Source organism: Solanum pennellii, chromosome 9 (assembly GCF_001406875.1).
Source record: "Solanum pennellii chromosome 9, SPENNV200".
Classification (NCBI taxonomy): domain Eukaryota; kingdom Viridiplantae; phylum Streptophyta; class Magnoliopsida; order Solanales; family Solanaceae; genus Solanum; species Solanum pennellii.
Window position 1 is genome coordinate 3,232,456 of NC_028645.1, and position 22,258 is coordinate 3,254,713.

Consider the following 22,258-nt stretch of genomic DNA (forward strand, 5'->3'; position numbering starts at 1 on the left):
GGGGTGGGGGTGGGGTGGGGTGGGGTAGGGGTATTTTTTTTTTTGGTTGAATTATTATGATTTATTTAGTTAGGATAAATGGGGTTTTGTTAATTAATGAATCTTGATATTTGGTGTGTTTTAATTTATTTATTTAGTTTTGACTTGAAAATGGACTTTAAGAAATGAAATGAAAGATTGAATCTTGTTAACTTAAACAAAACTTAAGTTAAAGTAATATATATCTAAATGTTATTTAATTTTGTGGTTTTTAATGACACATGGAAAGTTTTTGAAATTAAAAAGATGTAAAAATCCTAAAGATATAATGTTTTTTTAAAAAAAATTATGACGAACAAATTGAAACGAAACCATTTTGTTGATTATTTGTTTTGTTTTTTGCATTTGTATAGGTGCAAATACTCCACTTTCTCTGTCATTCTTCTCTTACACAGCTTTAGCTTTGGTGTATGGAGGAATCATGATTTACAGAAGGCAGAAATTACAGGTTTTTTTTGTTACTTCTTTTGGTATTAATTTGTTTGTCTGGTTTTGATTCGGTTCTTAATTCAACAAAGTAAGCACTAATACTTTTGAATCTCGTGGTCTTAAACTAAATATACTTAGAATGTACCAAAAATTTTCTTTGATCTTGTAGTCTTAAGCATATCCCACGACAATTTAGAATTAAAGAGTTGCTAAAAAATGAGAAGATAAAAGTTTTCTTTTCGAGACCGACTAAAATAGAAAGTAAGACAAACAAGTTGAAACTGACGGAGTATTATTCAAGAGTCTATTTTGATATTGCTTAAGTAACAAACATAGCTAACAATAACTAATACGCCCTCAATCAAAGGCGGGGCTAAAATTTTTAGTTTATGAGTTCTGGACTATAGTTATTTTTGCTTAGTGCGTTTTCGTTACATTATTTGTACATTTAACACAAAAATAAGGTTCGAACAAAAGTTACTGGATTCTGCTGAACTCGTAAGTCGTAACCATCATTGTGGCTCCGCTCCTTCCCTCAATCCCAGACTAGCTGGTTTTGACTTTTGATATATAGTTGGATCAGTTCATTCCACTACACAATAATATTGACATTGATGAAACAAATTTGTAAACAACTCATTAGAATGTGTTCATTGTTATACTATAGTAGTGAAAATAATTCATGAGTTTCACTTTATTATAAGTAAAGTTTGTTTTTAGTTTTACGTAATGGTTATCGATTGAATATTGTCTTGTGTTTGTAGGTTCCTTGGTATTGGTATGCACTTCTAGGCTTAGCTGATGTCCAAGGAAATTTTCTTGGTAAGATGCTTCTCCGCTAACTGGACCTTCTCGACTTGTTCCATATTAACTCTTGAACGTGAAGTGTCATCTATTCGTGCAATAGATACCGTTAAGTTTCCTTTTGTTTTATGAAATTTGAGGTTTGGAACTTAGTTTGGAGAAAGTTTAGTTTAACTAGTCCTCTGTATTGTGGTTGAAAATATGTGGTAGAAAGGTTTTTCCATAGTAATTTCATGTCATTGTATGATTGTTAGAACTTTAATGTAAGTCACAAATTATCCACGATACGAAATTTAAATTCCGTTGAATGTATTGCAGTAAATAAAGCATATCAGTACTCATCAATCACCAGTGTGACCATACTGGATTGCTGGACTATAGCATGGGTGATAATCTTGACGTGGCTATTTTTGGGCACACGATATTCTCCGTGGCAATTCTTTGGTGCAGCAGTCTGTTTAGGTGGTCTTGGACTTGTGCTTCTATCTGATGCTAAGGCGAGTGACGGAAGTGGTACTTGTCTGATTCCTAAAATGATTTATTTAGGTCGTAAATGAAAAATGTTTCTCATTTTTTATTTCCTTGAGTTCTCGGAAGGACTTGTATTATGAGAGGAGTAGAGAGGGTGGATGGCGGAGAGAAGCTGATTGCCACTCCTAAGCGAGAATCACCTAATTAAGGAAATTGCTCATGGTTCGATCGTCTTCAAATGCAGGTGGTTCCAAACCTATTCTTGGTGATATATTTGTCATCATCGGGACATTTTTCTTCTCAATGAGTAATGTTGGTGAGGTTAGTGTAATTCGTCTCGTCATATTTTCAAGACATACACGAACAAACATTCAAACTTGGTCTCAGATCGTTAGTAAGCACTCCAACTTTGAGAGTGCACATCTAGAGATTTCAGTTCGTCTCCACTGTGTCAGTTGAACACTTCGAAGTGCTTACTTGCCGGTTGAGGCCAAGTTTGAGTGTATCTTTATATAGTACGTTTATTTTCAAATGTCTCCTTTCTACAGGAGTGTTACTCATGTTTTTATAGAGAAATTTATGGTACGTTTAACTATAATTCACGTTGGTGCAGGAGTTCTGTGTGAAAAAGAAAGATCGTATTGAAGTGGTTTCCATGATTGGTGTTTTCGGCTTACTTGTTACTATAATTGAGATGTATCCTTTCTATCTAAAAGCTGTTCATTTCACATGCATTATGTACAATCTCAACTTAAAGAAATCGCAACGAGCATAATTAATGACTTAACTTTCTCTCAGACCAATCTTAGAAAGGAAGAGTTTGGAATCAGTCAAGTGGTCTGCTGAGCTTGTAAGTGACTTAAAGTTGTCTTCTTATATTCGCTCCACTACTATTGTTTTTGTTTTCTGAAAAATGATTTACTTGGGCTGATGGTCTATCGGAAACAGGCTCCTTACCTCCACGAGGTAGGGATATGATCAGCGTACTGCTCTTTAATTTTTGTGTTACTTGTTAAACATTAAGTATTGTAGTAAAAATCTTCATTCCAAGTGCTGGATAGTCTAGAAACTTGAATAAATTTGAGAAGTTGGGCTATAAGTCTTCATCGCTAACCAGAGCTCGTAAATAGTTAAAAATATGAAATACTGGAAAAGATTCGGGTCATAACTTGTAAGTTAAGCAGTGAAAGAAATGCCTTAGTTCAATATGAAAATCTTTTTTCAGATATTAGCCTTCTGTGGCTATGCAGTGGCAAGCTTTATGTTCTACACCTTTGTTCCGTTTCTTCTCGAGGTAAACCACTCTCTGTTCATAGTTCCATCCACTGAATTTAGCATAGTGGATGTGTATTTGTTGTGGGATATTTGGTTAATCGTAGTAAAGTAAGGCACGAGTAATTCAAATGCAGATGAGTGGCTCAACGTTGTTCAATCTATCTCTTCTCACATCCGATGTGTGGGCAGTTGTCATCAGAACCTTTTTCTACAAGCAAAAGGTACTTTTTATCAACGAATTTTGATGGTTTCCGCCACACTTGCAACTCTCAGTGTGCTGATCACTCTTCATTGAAAATTGCAGGTTGAATGGCTATACTTTGCAGCTTTTGCACTTGTGGTTACTGGACTGATCATATACTCGAAAACGTATGTTCATGCTCTTTAAATTCGTTATCTTATCATTGATTATGAATCGTAAATGCATGGATGTGATGTTTTTTACTCCAAGTCTATGTTTTCCCATGAAGAAATTAGAAAATCGCACCCAAGGGTGTCATCTAGCTGTCATTAAAATGAGTAATAACCTTAGCGACCTATTTCAAATCCCAACAGAGACAAAAGAAAACATTAGATGACCTCTTCATATCCCATCAGCCAAAGCTTTGGCGGACACAATTACTTGTACTTATGTAGGTATTTGTGAAATAGTCGAGGTATGTGCAATTTAAGAGCAGTAACTGCTATAGCTAGTTGAAGGATGAAGAATTTACAGACACGCGTAATCAGATATTCTACTGTCTCTTGCAATAAAATTCATCATTGTTGTTGCTAATACGACTTGTTTGTTCATCAACAGCGAGAAGGATTCTGTAAATGCACCAGCTACTAATATTGAAGAAGCAAATCAAAGATACCAACTTCTTAATGAAGAGGAGGAGCAAGCTGATCATAGACATCATGAAACTATTTCATAACTAGTTTTATAAATCAAGATTCATTGAGAATTACATGTAATTTACATATTATTGTTCTTCTGAAATTGTTCAACATCTATATAATTGGAGTTTAACTTTTTTCCCATCTCGTTGTTTCCATTTGTCTGTCTAGTCTTGACTTAACACACAATCCGAAAGTAGAGCAGACTAGTCAAAATGCCCTTTAATCTTGTGGAAAGTTGAGATTAATGAGTTGTCATAAAAGGAAAAATACATTTGATCTGAAACGGACTAAAAAGAGAGTAGAACAAAAGAAATTGAAACGGAGTGAATACTATTTATCGTTTGATCAATGTGTGTACTTGTTGCTTCATAACTCTACAACTAATATAAGCAAATTAAGTGTCACAGTTGTTGAGAATACGATTAAATAATGAAAGTGTGCTCCGTCTAACAGCTTAAACTTTTAGATGAAATGATGTTCGAAAATAACTATGATTTTCACCAGAGAAGAAGCAAAGCTTATGAGGGCCCTAACAAAATTTCTTTTACTGATTTTTCTATTAATATATTATTGTCTGATCAGATTTGGGATCTGTGATAGTGACCATAAACACCACAAATATATGACATGTTTTTCTTTTTTCATCTGTTTTCTGTATTATATAAGCTCTTTTTACTTGAGTTTCTATTAATAATTGCTATTTTCTGTTACTTTTTCTTATAAAGTTTTGATTTTTTTTAGCCATGAGTAGCAGCAGCTGGTGGAGGAATCATGAAGGAATATTGACAACTTTTTACCCTTTGTTTTTAGGTCAAGTAGTGTCTTTTGTTAGAGCTCTTCTTAGCTTTGCTTCTTCTCTAGTGGCAAATCTTGGTTAGTTTTGGACTTTTTTTGGATTATGAGTGATTTATTTGTTGGAATCTTGATATATTATAAGCATTTTTTTTTATTATTTGTGTTTTTTGCATTTGTTTAGGTGTAAATACTCCACTTTCTCTGTCATTCTTCACTTACATAGCTTTAGCTTTGGTGTATGGAGGAATCATGATTTACAGAAGGCAGAAATTGCAGGTAATTTGCTACCGTTTGGCCATAGATTTTCGAAGTTGTGTTAGCAAAGTGACACTTTATCAAGTGAATTGACATTTTGACTAGTCAGAACAAGTTTGTGAACAAATAATTGTTTGTTCTTGTGGTATAATTGTGGATTTTGTTGAATGCTGTTTTTCAGACTTTTCTCTATTTTCATATTGTAACAATGTACCGTTAGCAAAATGATTCCGGAGTATCAGTTTATTAAGTGTATTTGGTTTGATAGTTATACACGATGGTTATCAATTGAATGTTCGTTGTCTTGAGTTTGCAGATTCCTTGGTATTGGTATGCCCTTATAGGCTTTGCTGATGTCCAGGGAAGTTTTCTTGGTAAGAGGCTTCTCCGATAAATGGATATTCTCTGCATCAGAGCTAGTCGTGCACTGAATGAACTCGTTTTCATTACTTCTGTTGAATTTATTGCAGTAAATAATGCATTTCAGTACTCATCAATTACTAGTGTGACCATACTAGATTGCTGGACTATAGCTTGGCTGATGATTTTGACGTGGCTATTTTTAGGCACACGATATTCTCCGTGGCAATTCTTTGGTACAGCAGTCTGTTTAGGTGGTCTTGGACTTGTGCTTGTATCAGATGCTAAGGCGAGTGATGGAAGTGGTACTTGTCTGTTTAATTCCTAAACGTTTATTTAGATCGTAAATGGTAAAATGTTTCTTATCATCTAATCTTTCTTTGAGTTCTCGAAAGGACGAGGAATGGAAAGGGTGGAAGGAAATTGTTTAGTTTGCTTATGCTTCTTCGTTCATTTTCAATAGCAGGTGGTTCCAAACCTATTCTCGGTGATATATTTGTCATCATAGCGACATTTTTCTTCTCAATGAGTAATGTTGGTGAGGTTAGTATATTTTGTCTCTTCATATTTTCAACGCATAATACATAAACAGACACAGTTCATACCTAAACACCTCAACTCGTCTCTACTGAATTGTTACTCTAACTATTAGCTTTGGTGCAGGAGTTCTGTGTGAAAAAGAAAGATCACGTTGAAGTGGTTTCCATGATTGGTCTTTTCGGCTTGCTTGTTACTATAATCGAGATGTATACTCTCTACCTAATTTTTTTTTTTTCACATTCATTTCTTGTAGCCGCGGAACCTTGAAATGTAAAGTTACTCATTTTTTATAACTCTCTCAGACCGATCTTTGAAAGGAAGAGTGTGAAGTCAGTCAAGTGGTCTGCAGAGCTTGTAAGTGACTTAGATTCGTTGTCTTATTTACGCCCCTCTTATATCGTTGTTATCTCTCATTTTTCAGATAGTAGCCTTCTGTGGCTATGCAGCGGCAAGCTTTATTTTCTACACCTTAGTTCCGTTTCTTCTCAAGGTAAAACGCGCACTCTTCATAGTTCCATCCACTGAATTAGCATAGTAGGGATCTGTATTTGTTGTCGGATATTTGGTTAATCGTAGTAAAAGTAAGACACGAGTAACTCAAATGCAGATGAGCGGCTCAACGTTGTTCAATCTATCTCTTCTCACATCTGATGTGTGGGCAGTTGTCATTAGAACCTTTTTCTACAAGCAAAAGGTATTCTTTTCCCTGTATTCAACGATCGCGACACTTGCAGCTCTCACTGTGCTGAGCATTCCTAATTGAAAAATTGCAGGTTGAATGGCTGTTTTTTGTAGCTTTTGGACTAGTGGTTACTGGGCTGCTCATATACTCGAAAACGTGTGTTCGTGCTCGTTGAATTCCTTATCTTTATTATATGAACTCTCTTTCTGTCATGTTAGACAAGAATGAGGTAAAATAACATATTGTCACCTAGCGGTCAATGAAGTGGACGATAACCTTGGAGGTTGAAAAGTTTGCGAAACGCCTAGTTAATTCGTTTTTTCGCCAATCGAAACTGTCTTTTGCAATGAAAAGTAGTCATTGGATTGCTAATATTACTTGTTTGTTGATGAACAGTGAGAAGGATCATGTAAATGCATCAGCTACTATTGAAGAAGCAAATAATGCAGCTGATCAAAGGTACCAACTTGTCAATGAAGATGGAGAGAGACATGAAGGTAGTTGTATAATCAAGATTACGTTTCGCTTCACGAGAATTAATTTGATTGAATACTAAAACTTGCAATTTGGCTCTCGAGAAGTGTACCATGACAAGTAAAAGTGAACGAATATGTAATTATTAAATCACAAACCAGTTATTATGTATTGATGTTCTGACCTACACAAGACTCAACTTGTTAGATATTACTGAGGTTCCGTGAGTAGCGTGTTGTATCTATGATCTCTATCATTTTCGAATATGTAATCCCTCCGTTGCATTTTATTTGGAGTGATTGATTGAGCATATAGTTTAAGAAATAAATCAAGACTAATTTTAGCATATACTAGTAAAATATAAGCAAATTAAGTTCCAAAATTATCACTATCAAGATTCTGATGTGATGAATATGATCTCTCCCTCCTTAATCAAAATATAACGAGATCAGGATTTGTATATGAAAGACAAAATTTGGTAGAGAGTGTTTTCTCTCTAATGGGTCTTACACGAAGTTAATTCGAATTAGCGAAATCCCAACATGAATATTAAGATGTGTTTGAAATTATTTTTAAACTAGCGGTGATGAAAGTTCTCCCTCATCTTTTTTATTTTTTTTGGATATTATGATTTATGACGGATTCTGTTATGAAGTTATTATTGTAGTCAAATTGCAATTACTTCAATTTTTTTATTATAAAAAAACAACTTCCAATTAATATCTTTCTTTTTCCTTCATTATTTATCGTGAGTTGATTATATTTTATTCACGTCATATTATAAAGAAAAAACGTTCAATACTTGCTATTTAATAATTAAGCTAACATGAAATAACAAGTATGTGAATTAGCAATAGATAAGATAATCGAGATAATCGTAGATACTTGTATTAGTCCAAATTTCGATAGCTAAAGTTACTCGAAATTTGTGTTGATTTGACGTAAAAATCGAAAATAAGAGCTAACTGACGGATACTATATTTTTTATTTTTATATAGAAACAAATAAATAAAGCAAAATTATTATATTTATTACCTATATATATATATATAAAATCATTTGGCCCAAAAACACCTTTAAATTAATCATTGAAAATATTTATCAATTGCAATGGAGCAGAGTCAACCACCGCCAACAACGCCGGCGCCGGCGCCGGCGACACCCATTTCGCAGCCAACTGAACCAATTCCGGCAACATCTCCAGCTCTGCCACCTCCTTCATCTTCCCCAATAAGTCAACTTCCTTCTACAACAACCACTACATCAGTAGCATCACAACCACTAAACCTAAACCCTACCACCACCACCACCACTTCAGCTACTAAAACCACTACTACTACCACTACCAGTTCAGGTACTAAAACCATCACCACTACCACCACTACCATCAGCCCTGGCGGTACCATCACTGCCGCTGCCGTGCAGCAGCAAAACCCTTCAGCATCCACTTCACAACAAAATGCTCAAACAAGACAACCCTTTGGCCGTCCATGGCAACAGCCTTCACCTTTTCAACACTTTTCGTTACCTCCTCCACCTCCACCACCACCACCTCACTCGTCGTCATCATCTTCTTCGGTTTCGTCTTCTTCAGTTTCTATGCAAAACCAAAACCCTAGAGGTGGTATGGCTATGGGAGTACCTGCTCATCACCCTAGTAGCTCTTTCTCTTCATTGACGACGCCTTCTTATGGACAGCAATTTGGTGGTTTAGGTCGCAATTTGCCTGATTCTACGCCACCCACCTCAACTACTTCACAGGTACTAAATTTTTTGCCTTTTCGCCCATCCTTTTTGTATATGTATGCAATTGGAGTTATCTGTGCCAATTCTTGCCTACTATTTTGTTTTGGTTTCTGAACAGCTAAAATATTTTGCAAATGCAGCCTAATTTATAAACTAATAATCTGCTAAAGGTAACCTCTTAAGGTCATTCATTATTAAAAGGGAGAAATTTAAAGCAGTGAAACAAGTTTAGAGGAGCTCCTGGGGTAGTGGTAGATAAAGTGGATATAAAGATTCCGGTGCTCGTTGACTAGTTGAGTTGTGTCTAAAATAGTTTTAGAAAAAAGTTATGAATACCATGCTACGGCTAAAATGCAAACAATTTGATTTAATTACAATAATAGTTCCACATTATTGGGTAAAGAGAATCAAAATTGGAACTTTTAACATGTGTAGGGCGTAAGGATGGATGTAGCCAACTGGATCAAGGCAATGGATTGTGATTTTACCATGCAAGGTTCAATTCCATTGTTCATCTACTTTTGTTTCGGGACACTCTATAAAGTACCACATTCAGTAGCGGGTAAAGTTTAACATAACTGTGTTGGGGATAATTGACAACTTATTATATTTGGTCAGATACCCGTAGTGATTGGTGTCATCTAATGATTTTCGTGCTGGGCATGCCAAAACTTTAAACGGCAGACAAAAAATGACCTGAGGGAGTACTCTATAGTAAGAAAGACACAAAATGATTCAGGTTGCTTGATTTAGTATTTGGAATCCGATCTTATGTAGGAACCAGGAAAGAGGAATGCATTTCATGAACTGTAAGGCGTTTTGGATCTTGGTCACTCCGGTTTATGTGGTTAGGTCTGTTTATGTTCAAATATGAATATGGTTCTTTGAGTTAGGAATTTGCGTTCTTCGAATTTTGTGTGAATTCACACCTCTGGGTCCTTGATTTACATTGTACATTGGATATTAACTGATTCTTGTTATCTGTAGGTGAGGCAGCCTATACAAGGAATGCATGGGATGGGAATGATGGGATCACTTGGTTCAACTTCACCAATGCGCCCCGCAGGGATTTCTCCTCAGCAACTGAGACCTGTCTCCTCTGCAATTAGACCTCAGACGAGCATCGGTAGTCAGTCTGCTGCTACACAGGTTAGTAATTCCTTATGAGAGATATCAGTTCTTTTTACTTCCTTTTACTATTTGGTTGTTTAGGTTCAGGTAGCTGTAAAATATTGAGGTTATTTGTTTCTTCTTCATTTACCCATGCAGAATTTTCAAGGACATAGCATGTTGAGAGTTCAGTCAGTCGGATTTCCGCCGTCCCAATCACATACTACTACCTCTCAAAGTCCAAGGACACAGACTCAGCCATGGTTATCTTCAGGAGCACCGGGGAAGCCCCCTTTGCCGACACCATCATTGAGACCTCAAATTAATCCTCAGTCTTTGCATCAAAGGTCCCATATTCTTGCAGCGCATCAGCATACTGTTACTACTACATCCTCTGCCCAACAGTCACAGCCTTCAACCTCAAGTCAGTCCCAAGATCATTTGGGGCAACAGATGCCTCCATCCAGGATTCAACAATCATTATCTAATCAACCACTTGGCCGGGGTCAGGGTTTAGGAATCCAGAGACCACCATCACATGCATTGATGCAACCCACTGCAGTCCAGCCAGGGCTACCTAGTAAGGCTGCTACCACTTTAGAGATGGGAGATCCTTGTACTAGGATTCTAAGCAAGAGAAGCATCCAAGAGATTGTGACCCAGGTTAGTGTAGACATGTTAAACTCATTGTCTCCCAATTTTGAGAATATTTCATTATCTACCTGATTTAGAGAGTCCTTTTTCTTGAAATTATTTCTATATGTACCAATTCTTTTAATAAGTATTCCTGTATAGATTGATGGAATTTAAAGGAGAACATATCTTCAGGCTTTACCTGTTTCCACTATGTATATCATAGCTGGATCACTTCACAACGTTAATTTCCTGCATGCTACTTCTTACCTGTCAAAGGAGGAAACCTTCCACCATAAATTACGAATTTGCATTTTGCTTGTTTGATCCTTTTATCAGTGATTGGGACTTGGGATGAGGCTCAGTTGCTGGTTGTTTTCTTATGAGTACTAATCTTGAAGTTCCACGAGATAGGTGTTTTTGAAACTTGGGTTGAAGTAAGATTATTATGCTCCATGTCCGTTGATAGGATGAGATACTTCTGCTTGCATTGTGCTGAGAATGCAGCTATACTAGATTCAGTAATTGAAATTATTACTATTAACTTGATGATGTTGCTGATAAAAATATGATGCACAAATACAGTTGCTTTTTATTTATCGCATCTTTCAGTTTGAAAGAGTCTTATTAAGGAATTTATGTAGTCTTTTCATTTTAGTTAGATATATGATGGCTGCCTAATGGCAAGATTGTACATATTATGTCTCCTAAGTAGTGATGTTGCTTGTAAAGCTTTATCCTGTTAGGTTGCAAACTGAGATTAGTAAGATAAAAGAACCCAGTAATAGGTAGCTATCCAAGTCTTTCTACCTCTAATTCTTGAAGAAGCAAGTAGCAAACTTAGGAACATGTTTCAGCTTGATAGGGGATTACAAGGCAGGGAATTGGACCCCCACTACCAGATGAAAGTCTAGGTAGCTGGGCTACCATGATTTGGCATGATAGGGACTTCAAGCTTAGCAGTATGCATTATGACTGCTAGTCTGCTACTCAGGAAGTTAATCTCAGTTATGCTGGCTCATCTGTAAATTGGTAGGGAAAATGAGTAGTCACCATTTACCTGAGTGTAAGGAAGCACTAGAGCTGTGGATTTTCTGGTGTGCAGTCCATTGTAGTTTTTGACTGTAGTACAGGAAGATTTCACTAGAAACTGTGGTTTAACTTTATGAGGATGTGCTTTTGGTTTTGAATAAGCCAAATGAGTGCAATGAATGGTGTGTGGGTTAATCACACGTACTAAATAATGGTGTTCACTCTGTAATATACTGTCAGGTTATTGCTTTAACAGCAAATACTAGCTATGATTTATCTGCTTGCAAACTGTTACTAGCATATTCTATTTGGAAAATATGACCTAGCATATTCTGATTGCAAACTGTCATGAACTAGATGTTCAATTAGCAAACAGAATATGCATAGGTCTGACTGGAAGGATTCAGCTCTAGCCAGTAAATGTATGCAAACAAGATACGGAAGGATAAATATTATTGAAAGATTTTGCTGCTTATAAGCTTGCAGGATCCATTGATAATGAATCCATACATCCCATTGTGTAATAGTGATACTTCATCATAGTTGGAAGCTGGCGAAATTTTTTTGTGGTTATAAATTATATGATGGTGTCTGTGCCAGCTTGAATCCGATGGGCAGACCACAAGTATAAGTGCTAGGTCAACATGCCTATCAATCAATTGCCTTTATGATTTTGGTATCAGGTGTCTATTTTTTTGCCTTTATGATTCAATTGCTTGACCTGCATCTCCCATTGACAGATTGATCCATCAGAGAAATTGGATGCTGAAGTTGAAGACATCCTCGTTGATATAGCAGAGGAATTTGTGGAATCTGTAAGTTCATATTCTAGTTGTTTCTCACTGAAATATTCCTTTTAATCTGAAATCTCACCTGACAATCTGATGGGTATATTGTAAGATTATTCTCAGCAGTACTCTAGTGGGGCTGACGTTCTGGCCATGCTTTAATAGGATAAAGCTAGCTATTTCATTTTCATTGACAATGCCATTACTTTTTAGTTGTGCAATTCCATTCAGCTTAATGTGGTAAGCTCAGGGGTATTTATCCAAAATAACAAAAAAGAGAATATGGTGAGCTCAGGGGTACGCGGTATCATTTATTGCTTCCTTCCTGTTAAGTACAAGAATGGTTGAAATTGCCACCTGATCGAGGTCTCTGTTTGTACTGAACTATGAATTTCTTTGTAGATGAACACAATGAATTCTAGGAAGCAAGGAAAAAGATTTTCCCTTAGATCCGACTATTCTGCATCAAGTTTTCTTTTTGTGTTATGTAGGCGAAAAGCACATGTTCTTAGTTTTTAAGGAAAATTTCAGATATGCTCCCTTTGTCATTCAAGTTCTTGTTTTATTTATGAGATAGACTCTTGCTATGCAGATCAATGTCTTTTATCTCTTCCATTGGATATTTGGCTTCTCTTGAAATGGAATTTTATGTAAATGCCAAGCGATTTGGGAGTTCATTTCTTGTAGCTATATTATGTGTGATTCTACAAACCTAAAGGGGCTTGGAAAATTGTTGCAAATTCTCTCTTCAAATCAGCCATTCCTTCTCAGTTTCTGTGTTACAATTAAGAATCTTTTCTGGAGGATTCATTTGTCAGATAATTGATATCAACATCCAGTACTTTATGGTTACTCCAAAAATGTTGTGGCAGGAATTAAAAATTGGGAGATGGGTTGAGGGAAAGAAAATTAACGGGAGAGGCAGTATTAGTTACTTAACAGGGTGAATGCAGCTAATGGGTGTAAAACAACCTTTGGGAAGGTAATATCAGCTCTAGTAGGATTTGTGAATTAAGACTCACACATTTATTGAACTTGTAGTTCTAGTAACATGCGGAGAACCCGGATCTCTTTTTAAGTCGGGGTGGCCTAGGGTAGGAGGAAAGGGAAGGCTGATCATTCCTCACACTTCTAGAAAGTAAGAGCTCTATAATTAGCTGCTCATTCATTCTACACCACGGCATGTAGAATCAGAGTTCTAAATTATTATTTTTTTCCATATTTGTTGGGTGGTTTAACTTTAAGTTGATATCAAAGTCCCTTTAGACCTATATTTTGTTCCAGCCAAATGATGATACTATGTTAACAGCGCGTTCCTCATTTTTGTACTGGTCCTTAACTACTTCCTGCTTGACCAGATTACCACATTTGGCTGTTCATTGGCCAAGCATCGGAAATCCAATACATTGGAAGCAAAGGACATCCTTCTGCATCTTGGTAAGTTACTTTCTATTCCTGACTGGTCCAACGATATGCAGTACCTAACCTTTAAAGTGTATTTAATACAGAAAGGAATTGGAATATGACTCTCCCAGGTTTTGGTGGGGATGAGATCAGAGCCTACAAGAAGCCAGTGAGTTCAATACTACATAATTAGACTTCTTTGTAATGCAATCTTTATTTTCCAATCTTTTCTTGTTATCTGATTATTTCTTTTCTGGTTTCTCAGTTAACAAGTGACATCCACAAAGAGCGAATTGCAGCGGTAAGTTAAATTTTTTACTTTGTCCTATTGCTTGTGATTGGTTTCGTCTTGACGTATTTATTTCAAAATGATAAAGATAATGTGACATTAACAGAGGACGGATCCAAGATTTGAAGTTTATGAGTTTATAACTGTGTTCTGAACTTACATCTGACGGTGATATACATTGGTCATTATTAGCTGATCAGTCGTTGTACGTTTAACAGATAAAGAAATCGACTCTCGTGGCCGAGATGACAAATGCAAAGGGCCCAACACAGACTGGTGGGAATATGAAAAGCCATTTAGCAAAAAATGCAGCTAATATTTTGGGTTCCCCTAATGCCAAGACATGAAAGCTAGGCAGGAAGATTTGATCTAAAGAATTTTTTACTGTCTTCACAGTAAAATTGGGACTACATCTTTTAACTTCCTTAAATTAAATTTCTTAAATTAGAATTAGTATTGAGAAAAGAAAAAAAATGAAATTGTATTATTTTGTTTGTGTTCAAATGGAGAAAATGTGATATATCACTTTTTTTTCTAGATTTTCATGTGCTATGGTGATATTTCTCACATGTAAATATTTCTTTTTAACAGATTATTGACCCGTCCATTTGTTCGATTTTTGCTAAATATATATATATATATATCGGCTTATGTAATATGAGTAAGTTGTCGATTAAATTTCTTATTATTTGAATATCAAACACTTGATTATTCAAATTTTGTTAGGTGTTGAAAAGTCACTTGCATCAATTCATGTGCATGTGAAATTATTGAATGGATTATTATAGGTATTTTTCCATGTAATTTCCAGGTCAAGTACATGTGCTATAACGTGCAATAATTTGTGTCCAAAAATTTTTTAATAGCAAAATAACCAAAAATATTCTCTTTAATTATGCTTTATTGTTAAGTAAACCTAATATTGTGAATGAAAAATCTTTACTTGTACACTGATGACTTTTTTTTTCGTATCAGGTAAAGTAAAGCTTGATTTTTTATTTTTAACTTTATTTCATTTAGACGTAACGCGAAAAGTTTTTTCTCTCTATCCTTTGTCGTTCTTGTTTCACTAACTAGGAGGTAATTTAAGAATATCCTTTTAGTTTGTACCGAAATACTATAAATTATATTTATTTTAATATTTATTCCTTGAGTTGGATAAACCTACAATTTCTTAGTTTAAAAAGAAGTAAATTATTGTCTTTTAGGGTTTGATTGATGTAACATGTTTGAGCTATGAAAATTATTTTTTTAATAGAAATATAGGATAAGGTTTATGACTTATGTATAGTAGATCTTTGTGATTCAGATCTTTCTTAACTCTTGTTCATAGTGAAAGCTTAGTGCATCAGACTGTCTTTTATTGATATAATGTGATGTAAATTACTATCAAATAATCACTTATTTACAAATTTTGTGTGGAGAAATAGTTTTCTTTCGCTTCGCTCAATCATATCCATCTTTTATCAGTTTTTTCGTAATTAAGTTATGTAGAAATTAGATGATTTTATCAATCAAATTAAAACTCCTAAATTCACATAACATACAAAGATCTTAATTGGGTTAAATATTGTGTTTTTGGATCAACATATTGATCAAAGAAAAATTGAATAAAATATAAATCAAATCCAATTTTGTATATTAAATTAAATCTAGAGCTCTCTTAATCCATATAAAAAAATAAGTTTGTCTATAATAGTCATAACATTCATAGTTATTGTGAGGGAAAGAAACCCATATAAAGAATGAAATTTCACACCATGTATTTTGGTCTTATTTTCTAAGTGATTTAATCAAAGAAAATATGCTGTGGTATAAAATTATAAATTCTCTTGATAAAATCAACATGAAGTCTTAAATTTGAATTCTAAAAATACAATCGTTTTTAATTTTTTGGATTCTGAACGCCAGGTAAAAAAAACTCAAAGGGAATGTGAATCAAATTAGGATACCAATACCAATTTGCTCAAATGTTATTGTATATAATTGACTTCAGATCGATGCAATAATTTATGAACTTTAAATTTTGAATCTATTTTTTTAATATTAGATCCCGAGCGTAAAAAAAAAACAAAGAGAGCACAATAAGGATCAAGTTAGAATGCCAATTTATCAACTATTGTTATAGAAATGCATAATCTTCAAATTCTGAATACACTTACATGACTATACCATCAATATGAGGTCTTTAATTTGAGCCTTTAAAAACAAATAGTTTTAATTTTCAAATATCAGATGGCGAGTAAAAAAAATCAAAGAGAACACAATGTGAATCATCAAATTAAGATATTATTTTATTCAATCATAATTATATATTAATATAAGATTTTTTAAAAATCTACAAATTTCAAATTATGTATCGACTTTTGTCCATAATATTTATATAAAATTTTACGAAAATAAACAAATATTAAATATCGAGTGAAAACTACTAGGGAATCAAATTAGGATCCACATATTCTTATCTACTTTTCTTTCCCAAACTCATATAAATTTCACATATAACACAACTCTATAAAACAAGAAAAGGAAAAAAAAAAAGAAAGAAAAAAAGGAGCTGAGTTTTTTAAAAGAAAATTCAGCTCATAATCAGAGCTGGCTCTTACAAATTCTTATCCTTTTTTTCACTAATTAATAAATCCCAAAATTTTTAATTTTTTTTTCTTATTATATGATTTGATTTTTGTTATCATATTGCACTTTTAATTGTCTTGCTAGGTCCCAAGATTCCCCTTTTTCTTTTTCTCTTCAAAAAAGTTTCCCTTTTGAATTCTTGAAAACTTTTCAAGAATGTCGATTTGTGATGGTGATTTGGTGGATTCCAACAATTCTTTTGCTAAGCAACGTGAAAAGATTATTATTGATACTGATCCTGGTATTGGTAAGAAAATTCTTCTTACCCTAAGAATAAATTTGTTTAAAGTTGGCAACTTTAGTAAATTTCTGCAATTTTTTCTGTGAATTTTAGCTAATTGTTTAGTTAATGTTAATGGGGTTTTGATTTTGTTGGAGAAATAGAGAGTCCCTTTTGTTTAAAGTTGAGATTTTTAGCTATTTATTCTGTTTCTTGAATTTTGGGTGTTGGTTGTTTTTTCATGAATGAGTTTAATGTTGAGAGTCTTAGTGATTGGCTGAATTGTTATTTGATGGGGTCTGGAGAGGATACCTTGGGAAGTAGAGAGTTGTTTCTGATAGACCCCACAAGTGGGGTACGAAGAGAGCAGGGTGAACGCAGACCTTATTCCTACTTTAGGAGGTAGATAGTTGTTTCCAATAGACCCTAGAAGTGCGGTCTAGAGAGGGTAGGGTGAACGCAAACCTTATCTCTACTTTGGGAGCTAGAAGTTGTTTCCAATAGACCTCACAAGTGGGGTCTAGAGAGGGTAGGGTGAACGCAGACCTTACCCTACTTTGGGAGGTGGAGAGGTTGTCCGATAGACCCCACTTGAGGGTAGGGTTAACGCAGACCTTACCCCTACTTTGGAGGTAGAGAGGTTGTTTTAGATAGTCTCTTGGCGAATTGTTTATGTGATGGTAATTTGGTCTTGATTATGTCAGACAAATAGATGACCCTTTTGTTTAAAGTTGGGAACTTTAGCTAATTTCAGCATTTTTTTCCAGCTTCTTGAATTTGGGTGCTGTTTGTTTTTCATGAATGAATTTAATGTCGAGACGTTTAGTAAAAAAATTATTTGATGGTAATTGTGTTTCGATTTTCTTAGATAAATTTTTGGTTAAATGTTCTACCCTTTGTTTAAAGTTGGGAACTTTAGCAAATTTCAGTATTCTTTCTTTCAGTGTCTTGAATTTGGGCATTCTTTTTTCATGGATGAATTTAAAGTTGAAATTTTTAGTTATTTTTTCAGCTGAATTGTTTGTTTGATTAGAATCGGGTTTTGAGTTTCTTAGACAACTAGATGACATTTTGGGAAATTTTGTATTGTTTTGGGAGCTCTTATGTGAATGTGGTATCTTTTCGGGGATTCAGTTTTGTGTACTTGAAGATTCTTCTTTTTTGTTGTTAAAAGTGCAAAGTGAAGGGCAGAATCTATATATAAAAGGGGTCCAAGTTACTTTATTGGGTCCATTTTGATAAACAATAATCAGATAGAATATATTCTCATTCTTTTGGAACTTGTGAATTTTGGGATTGTTTCAGTTTGTTTTGAAAAGAATCTTGGAGATAAAGTAGCTTTTAGTCATCCTAAATTAGCTGTACTTTTAATATATGAAAGTATGAAATTAACATTGTATATGATGATTTCTAATTTCGAAACTTCTTTTAGTCAATGAATGTTTTGTGACTTTCATAAAAAAATCGGGAGATAGTACTAACACATAGGCACATAAGAAATCATATTATAGTATGATAAATCTCACGAGGTAGCTTCTATAGTTCTCTTGATTTTTCGGTAATTACTATGGTAGAATTTTAGTTTGCAAACTTTGTATATGTAGTACTCACTCTTAACTAGTAACAATCTGTAACATCACTCTGGACTTGTAACTTAGAAATCATTTTGTTTTCGGTGATAACAGATGACAGTATGACAATACTAATGGCATTTCAGACACCAGAAGTTGAGATCATAGGCTTGACTACAATATTTGGCAACGTTACCACAAAAGATGCTACACGAAATGCTTTACTTTTGGTATGTTTTTTATTTTATTTGTATATATGTAAATTTCTCTCCTTTCATCATGTTTACAATTTCCATCTACTACATGTTTATGGATCAAGTTCTTGATCAATTACTTCTTTAACTTAATTTGCAAAATGATAGTGTGAAGCTGCAGGATATCCGGATGTTCCCGTGGCAGAGGGTAGCCCTGAACCTCTAAAGGTAATTTTGTTTTTAGTTTTACCGTATATCCCTTCTGACAGCAACAATTTATTCTCTTTGCAATCTCACATGCTATTCCAAAGATACAAGTGATTGCAGCATCACTTGAAGATACCTAACATGAAGCTAATTTTTTTTAAAAATTCTACTGTGTAGATATATATTAGAATAGATGAAAGTGTAAAAACGATAATTGCTACACGATTATTTTTGTTTAGTTTATTCTTAGTTTCCTTTCTCCCTTGTAGCTTCTCAACACATTGTCACCTAACTCTTGTTTCTTGCTATAGGGAGGGGAACCACGTGTTGCAGACTTTGTTCATGGCTCAGATGGATTAGGCAACTTATTCTTACCTTCTCCAAACTCAAAGAAAATCGACAAATCTGCATCTGAATTCTTGGTGGAAAAAGTTTCTGAATATCCTGGTGAAGTGTCGATACTTGCACTGGGACCATTGACAAACTTGGCGTTGGTATGTTGTATCTCAAAACTTCCACAACTTTGAAGTTTCTGATTTCACCTTGTTTACAAAATTTCATTTTATCTGTTGATTAGGCTGTCAAGAGGGACTCAACCTTTGCAAGCAAGGTGAAGAGAGTGGTTGTTCTCGGTGGTTCCTTCTTTGCTTTAGGAAATGTTAATCCTGCCGCAGAAGCAAATGTAGGTGATTTCTTTCCCGATGGGGTATATAAATACTATAATATTCACAATGCTTTTTACAGTTCCTTTTTCAAACCTGTGTTGATATGCTTTTTTGAGCCAATGGTCTATCGGGCACAACCTTTTGGTAAGGTCTGCGTGCACACCTCCCTTCCTAGACCTCATCTGTGAGATTACATTTGGCATGCTGTTGTTGTAATGTCTTATAATGTGGAAGCATGTTTATGTTGTTGTTTGGTCCTGTATTTCTGTGCTTAGACGTCTTTCTTTAATATTTACCATGTACTATGTAGAAATGTTTAGCAGACAACAAGTTCTCCTTGTATTCGAGTGTAATATGGGTCCTTTTTTGCATTATGTTAGCAGAAATACTACGAATTCTTGTGTATTTACATCATTTCATATTTTTGACAAGCTCAACATTTTTTGCATGTTCATGTTCATTAGGCAAAGCTGAAGAAGCGGTCTTTGTTGTATTCAATGATCCAATGTATTACTGTTCACTCATTTGCTTAGTTTTCTGACGAAGCAGATATATGGGGACCCTGAGGCTGCTGATGTTGTGTTTACATCGGGGGCAAATATTGACGTTGTTGGCATCAACATTACAACTCAAGTCAAATTGAAAGGTGAATTTCACCGCTTAAATATGTCGTATGCTTCTATTTTTTGCTCCTTTAATTGTTAATTTTGTTCACCTCTTAAATAAGAGTGCTTCGCTGCTTTTAGATGCTGATCTTGAAGAACTAAAGCAATCCAAAGGAAAATACGCTAAATTTGTGTGCGATATGTGCAAATTTTACCGTGATTGGCACGTGAAATCAGACGGTGTCTATGGTAACTTCTGTGTTCTTATATTGTTTTTGGATGACCGACAATGCTTTTCAAACCACTTTCTTGCATTTATCTCGTGATCATCTCTTATCAATTGGCGCTCAGACTCTTCAAAAATGTTGCCACACTTGTGTCGGGTCCTCCAAAAATGCACCACTTTTAGAGGATACAACATGCACCTGACGACATTTTTGAAGAGTCCAAGTAACATAGGTCAGGCACTACCACTGATAATAATACGCCATCCTCTTTGCAGGTATTTTCCTACACGATCCTGTTAGCTTTGCTGCACTAGTTCGGCCTGAACTTTTCACCTTCAAGAAGGGCGTCGTGAGGGTTGAGACACAAGGTATCTGCGTTGGACACACCTTAATGGACCAAGGGCTAAAGAAGTAAGTATTTTCTTTCTATGTTACTCGGAGTACTCCTAAAAATGTTGCCATACCATGTCAGATCCTCCAAAAATGCACTACTCACGGAGATTCGTCTGTCAACATTTTTGAAGAGTCTGAGCAACACAAAGTATTTGAACTTTTTTTTTGCCTATAGCTCCAAACTTTGTATTAGAACTAATAAATCGTTATAACTAGGTGGAATACGAGCAATCCTTGGACAGATTATTCCCCGGTTTCAGTTGCGTGGACAGTTGATGTGGACGAAGTTCTGGATTATATAAAGAATACGTTAATGAAACCGTGATTACCATTGGATTTATCGTTCTCTTCAACGTGTGAATCCTGCTCGGGAGATCGAGGAACGTCGTGTTTTCTAACATCTATTACAGCAATTGTTCTTAATCTTCATTTTTCCTCCATTCCTTGCAACTAAATAAACCTCAGTTCTGAGAATTATGTAAAAGGCTTATAAAATGGAGGTCATTTTCATGTATGTATTCACATTGAAAATAGGGTAGTATATAGTTATACTTCCTTTCATTTTTTTCTTGATTTTTTGTTTCGGATCGATATTTCTACTCCGTTGCTATTGATGTCATGTTTAACCAGAGGTTTCTAGTTCAAGCTTTAGAAACGACGAAATTCTTGGTATATACTATATTTTCACTCTGTTGCTATTGATGTCATGTTTAATCAGAGGTTTCTAGTTCGAGCTTTAGAAACAACGAAATTCTTGGTATATACTATGTGAATTTTACTTGATTTTCCTTTACTCTTTATGGGAAAGAAGAAAATGAATTTTAGGATAATCTTTTCATAATTAAGTAATATGTTTTAAGAGTACTCACAAATAAAATTTTGGTTCAGTATCAAATGCAAATATAATTTGGAATCTCTATAACAATTTTACTATTATAGAAAAAGTTTGTTAGAATTGATTTTTCATATATTATTTATAATAATAATAATCTATTAAGACAATAAAAAAATATCCAGATAAATGATATCGTTAATAAAACGTTTTTTTATAGTTGGAAATATAATATTAAGCAAAAAAGACAAACTCATTTGATTTATTAAAGTTACCTTTTTAATATTTTTTTTCTTCTATGTTCACGTTTACGTGCAAACTTTAATTTTCTTTTCCATTTAATAAGCAAAGTTTTAGTATAGAGATGAATATTACTTAACCAATTTTCTTAATGATTATAACTTCCAAGCAACTCTAAAATCATTTGTGTTTTTCGAAAAATAAAATAAAATCTCATTATATATAATATATTTTAAGATCTCCAATATTTCAACTTCATTTTGGACAACTTTAATATGTCATTTGGGCCTGAAGCACTTGGGCTAAGTAATATTCCAGCCCATATTGGCCCAATCATTGCTGACATTGACAATACATTAATTTGATTTGATATATCATTAAATATAATATAATCTAATCTGTCGTAAAATTTTTTTTATCATTTATTATTATCTTATCAATTCACCTCGTTCAATAGATTTT

The 22,258-nt window shown here is 34.4% G+C and overlaps 4 protein-coding genes across 8 annotated transcripts in view; all 4 read left to right on the forward strand.

The window, feature by feature from the left end:
• LOC107029148 (solute carrier family 35 member F2-like) overlaps positions 1-4,041 on the forward strand; it is a 4,684-nt gene extending 643 nt beyond the window's left edge. Inside the window, exons 2-11 of the mRNA XM_015230490.2 lie at positions 393-487; positions 1,233-1,290; positions 1,591-1,785; positions 1,988-2,064; positions 2,357-2,439; positions 2,542-2,593; positions 2,969-3,037; positions 3,153-3,239; positions 3,323-3,387; positions 3,818-4,041. Of these exons, the coding sequence (XP_015085976.1) occupies positions 393-487; positions 1,233-1,290; positions 1,591-1,785; positions 1,988-2,064; positions 2,357-2,439; positions 2,542-2,593; positions 2,969-3,037; positions 3,153-3,239; positions 3,323-3,387; positions 3,818-3,935 (899 nt within the window). The 3' untranslated portion in view covers positions 3,936-4,041. The remainder of the gene's footprint in view (positions 1-392; positions 488-1,232; positions 1,291-1,590; positions 1,786-1,987; positions 2,065-2,356; positions 2,440-2,541; positions 2,594-2,968; positions 3,038-3,152; positions 3,240-3,322; positions 3,388-3,817) is intronic.
• A 464-nt stretch (positions 4,042-4,505) lies between these two features.
• LOC107029146 (solute carrier family 35 member F2-like) lies at positions 4,506-7,295 on the forward strand. 5 transcript variants are annotated; one of them, XR_003574458.1, is made up of 11 exons: positions 4,506-4,773; positions 4,877-4,971; positions 5,267-5,324; positions 5,421-5,615; positions 5,774-5,853; positions 5,974-6,056; positions 6,153-6,204; positions 6,272-6,340; positions 6,458-6,544; positions 6,624-6,815; positions 6,929-7,067. XR_003574458.1 is itself a non-coding variant. In XM_015230489.2 (11 exons), the coding sequence occupies exons 1-11, from the start codon at positions 4,644-4,646 to the stop codon at positions 6,929-6,931; spliced, it is 921 nt and encodes a 306-aa protein (XP_015085975.1). In that variant the 5' UTR covers positions 4,506-4,643; the 3' UTR covers positions 6,932-7,065. The 5 variants fall into 5 exon arrangements, 4 of the variants coding, with proteins under 4 accessions (XP_015085975.1, XP_015085972.1, XP_027767630.1 ...); XM_015230489.2 differs by having other exon boundaries at positions 6,624-6,692; positions 6,929-7,065; XM_015230486.2 differs by having other exon boundaries at positions 4,509-4,773; positions 6,624-6,688; positions 6,929-7,295.
• A 775-nt stretch (positions 7,296-8,070) lies between these two features.
• LOC107031408 (transcription initiation factor TFIID subunit 12) lies at positions 8,071-14,594 on the forward strand. Its single transcript, XM_015232760.2, has 8 exons — positions 8,071-8,767; positions 9,740-9,901; positions 10,022-10,525; positions 12,268-12,342; positions 13,674-13,752; positions 13,824-13,888; positions 13,985-14,020; positions 14,227-14,594. Exons 1-8 carry the CDS (start codon positions 8,117-8,119, stop codon positions 14,353-14,355), a joined length of 1,701 nt encoding a protein of 566 aa, XP_015088246.1. The 5' UTR covers positions 8,071-8,116; the 3' UTR covers positions 14,356-14,594.
• Positions 14,595-16,456: 1,862 nt separating this feature from the next.
• Positions 16,457-21,422, forward strand: LOC107031409 (probable uridine nucleosidase 1). Its single transcript, XM_015232761.2, has 9 exons — positions 16,457-16,889; positions 18,548-18,663; positions 18,796-18,855; positions 19,146-19,328; positions 19,412-19,516; positions 20,049-20,145; positions 20,246-20,353; positions 20,607-20,742; positions 20,941-21,422. Exons 1-9 carry the CDS (start codon positions 16,799-16,801, stop codon positions 21,047-21,049), a joined length of 1,005 nt encoding a protein of 334 aa, XP_015088247.1. The 5' UTR covers positions 16,457-16,798; the 3' UTR covers positions 21,050-21,422.
• The last annotated feature ends 836 nt before the right edge of the window (positions 21,423-22,258 follow it).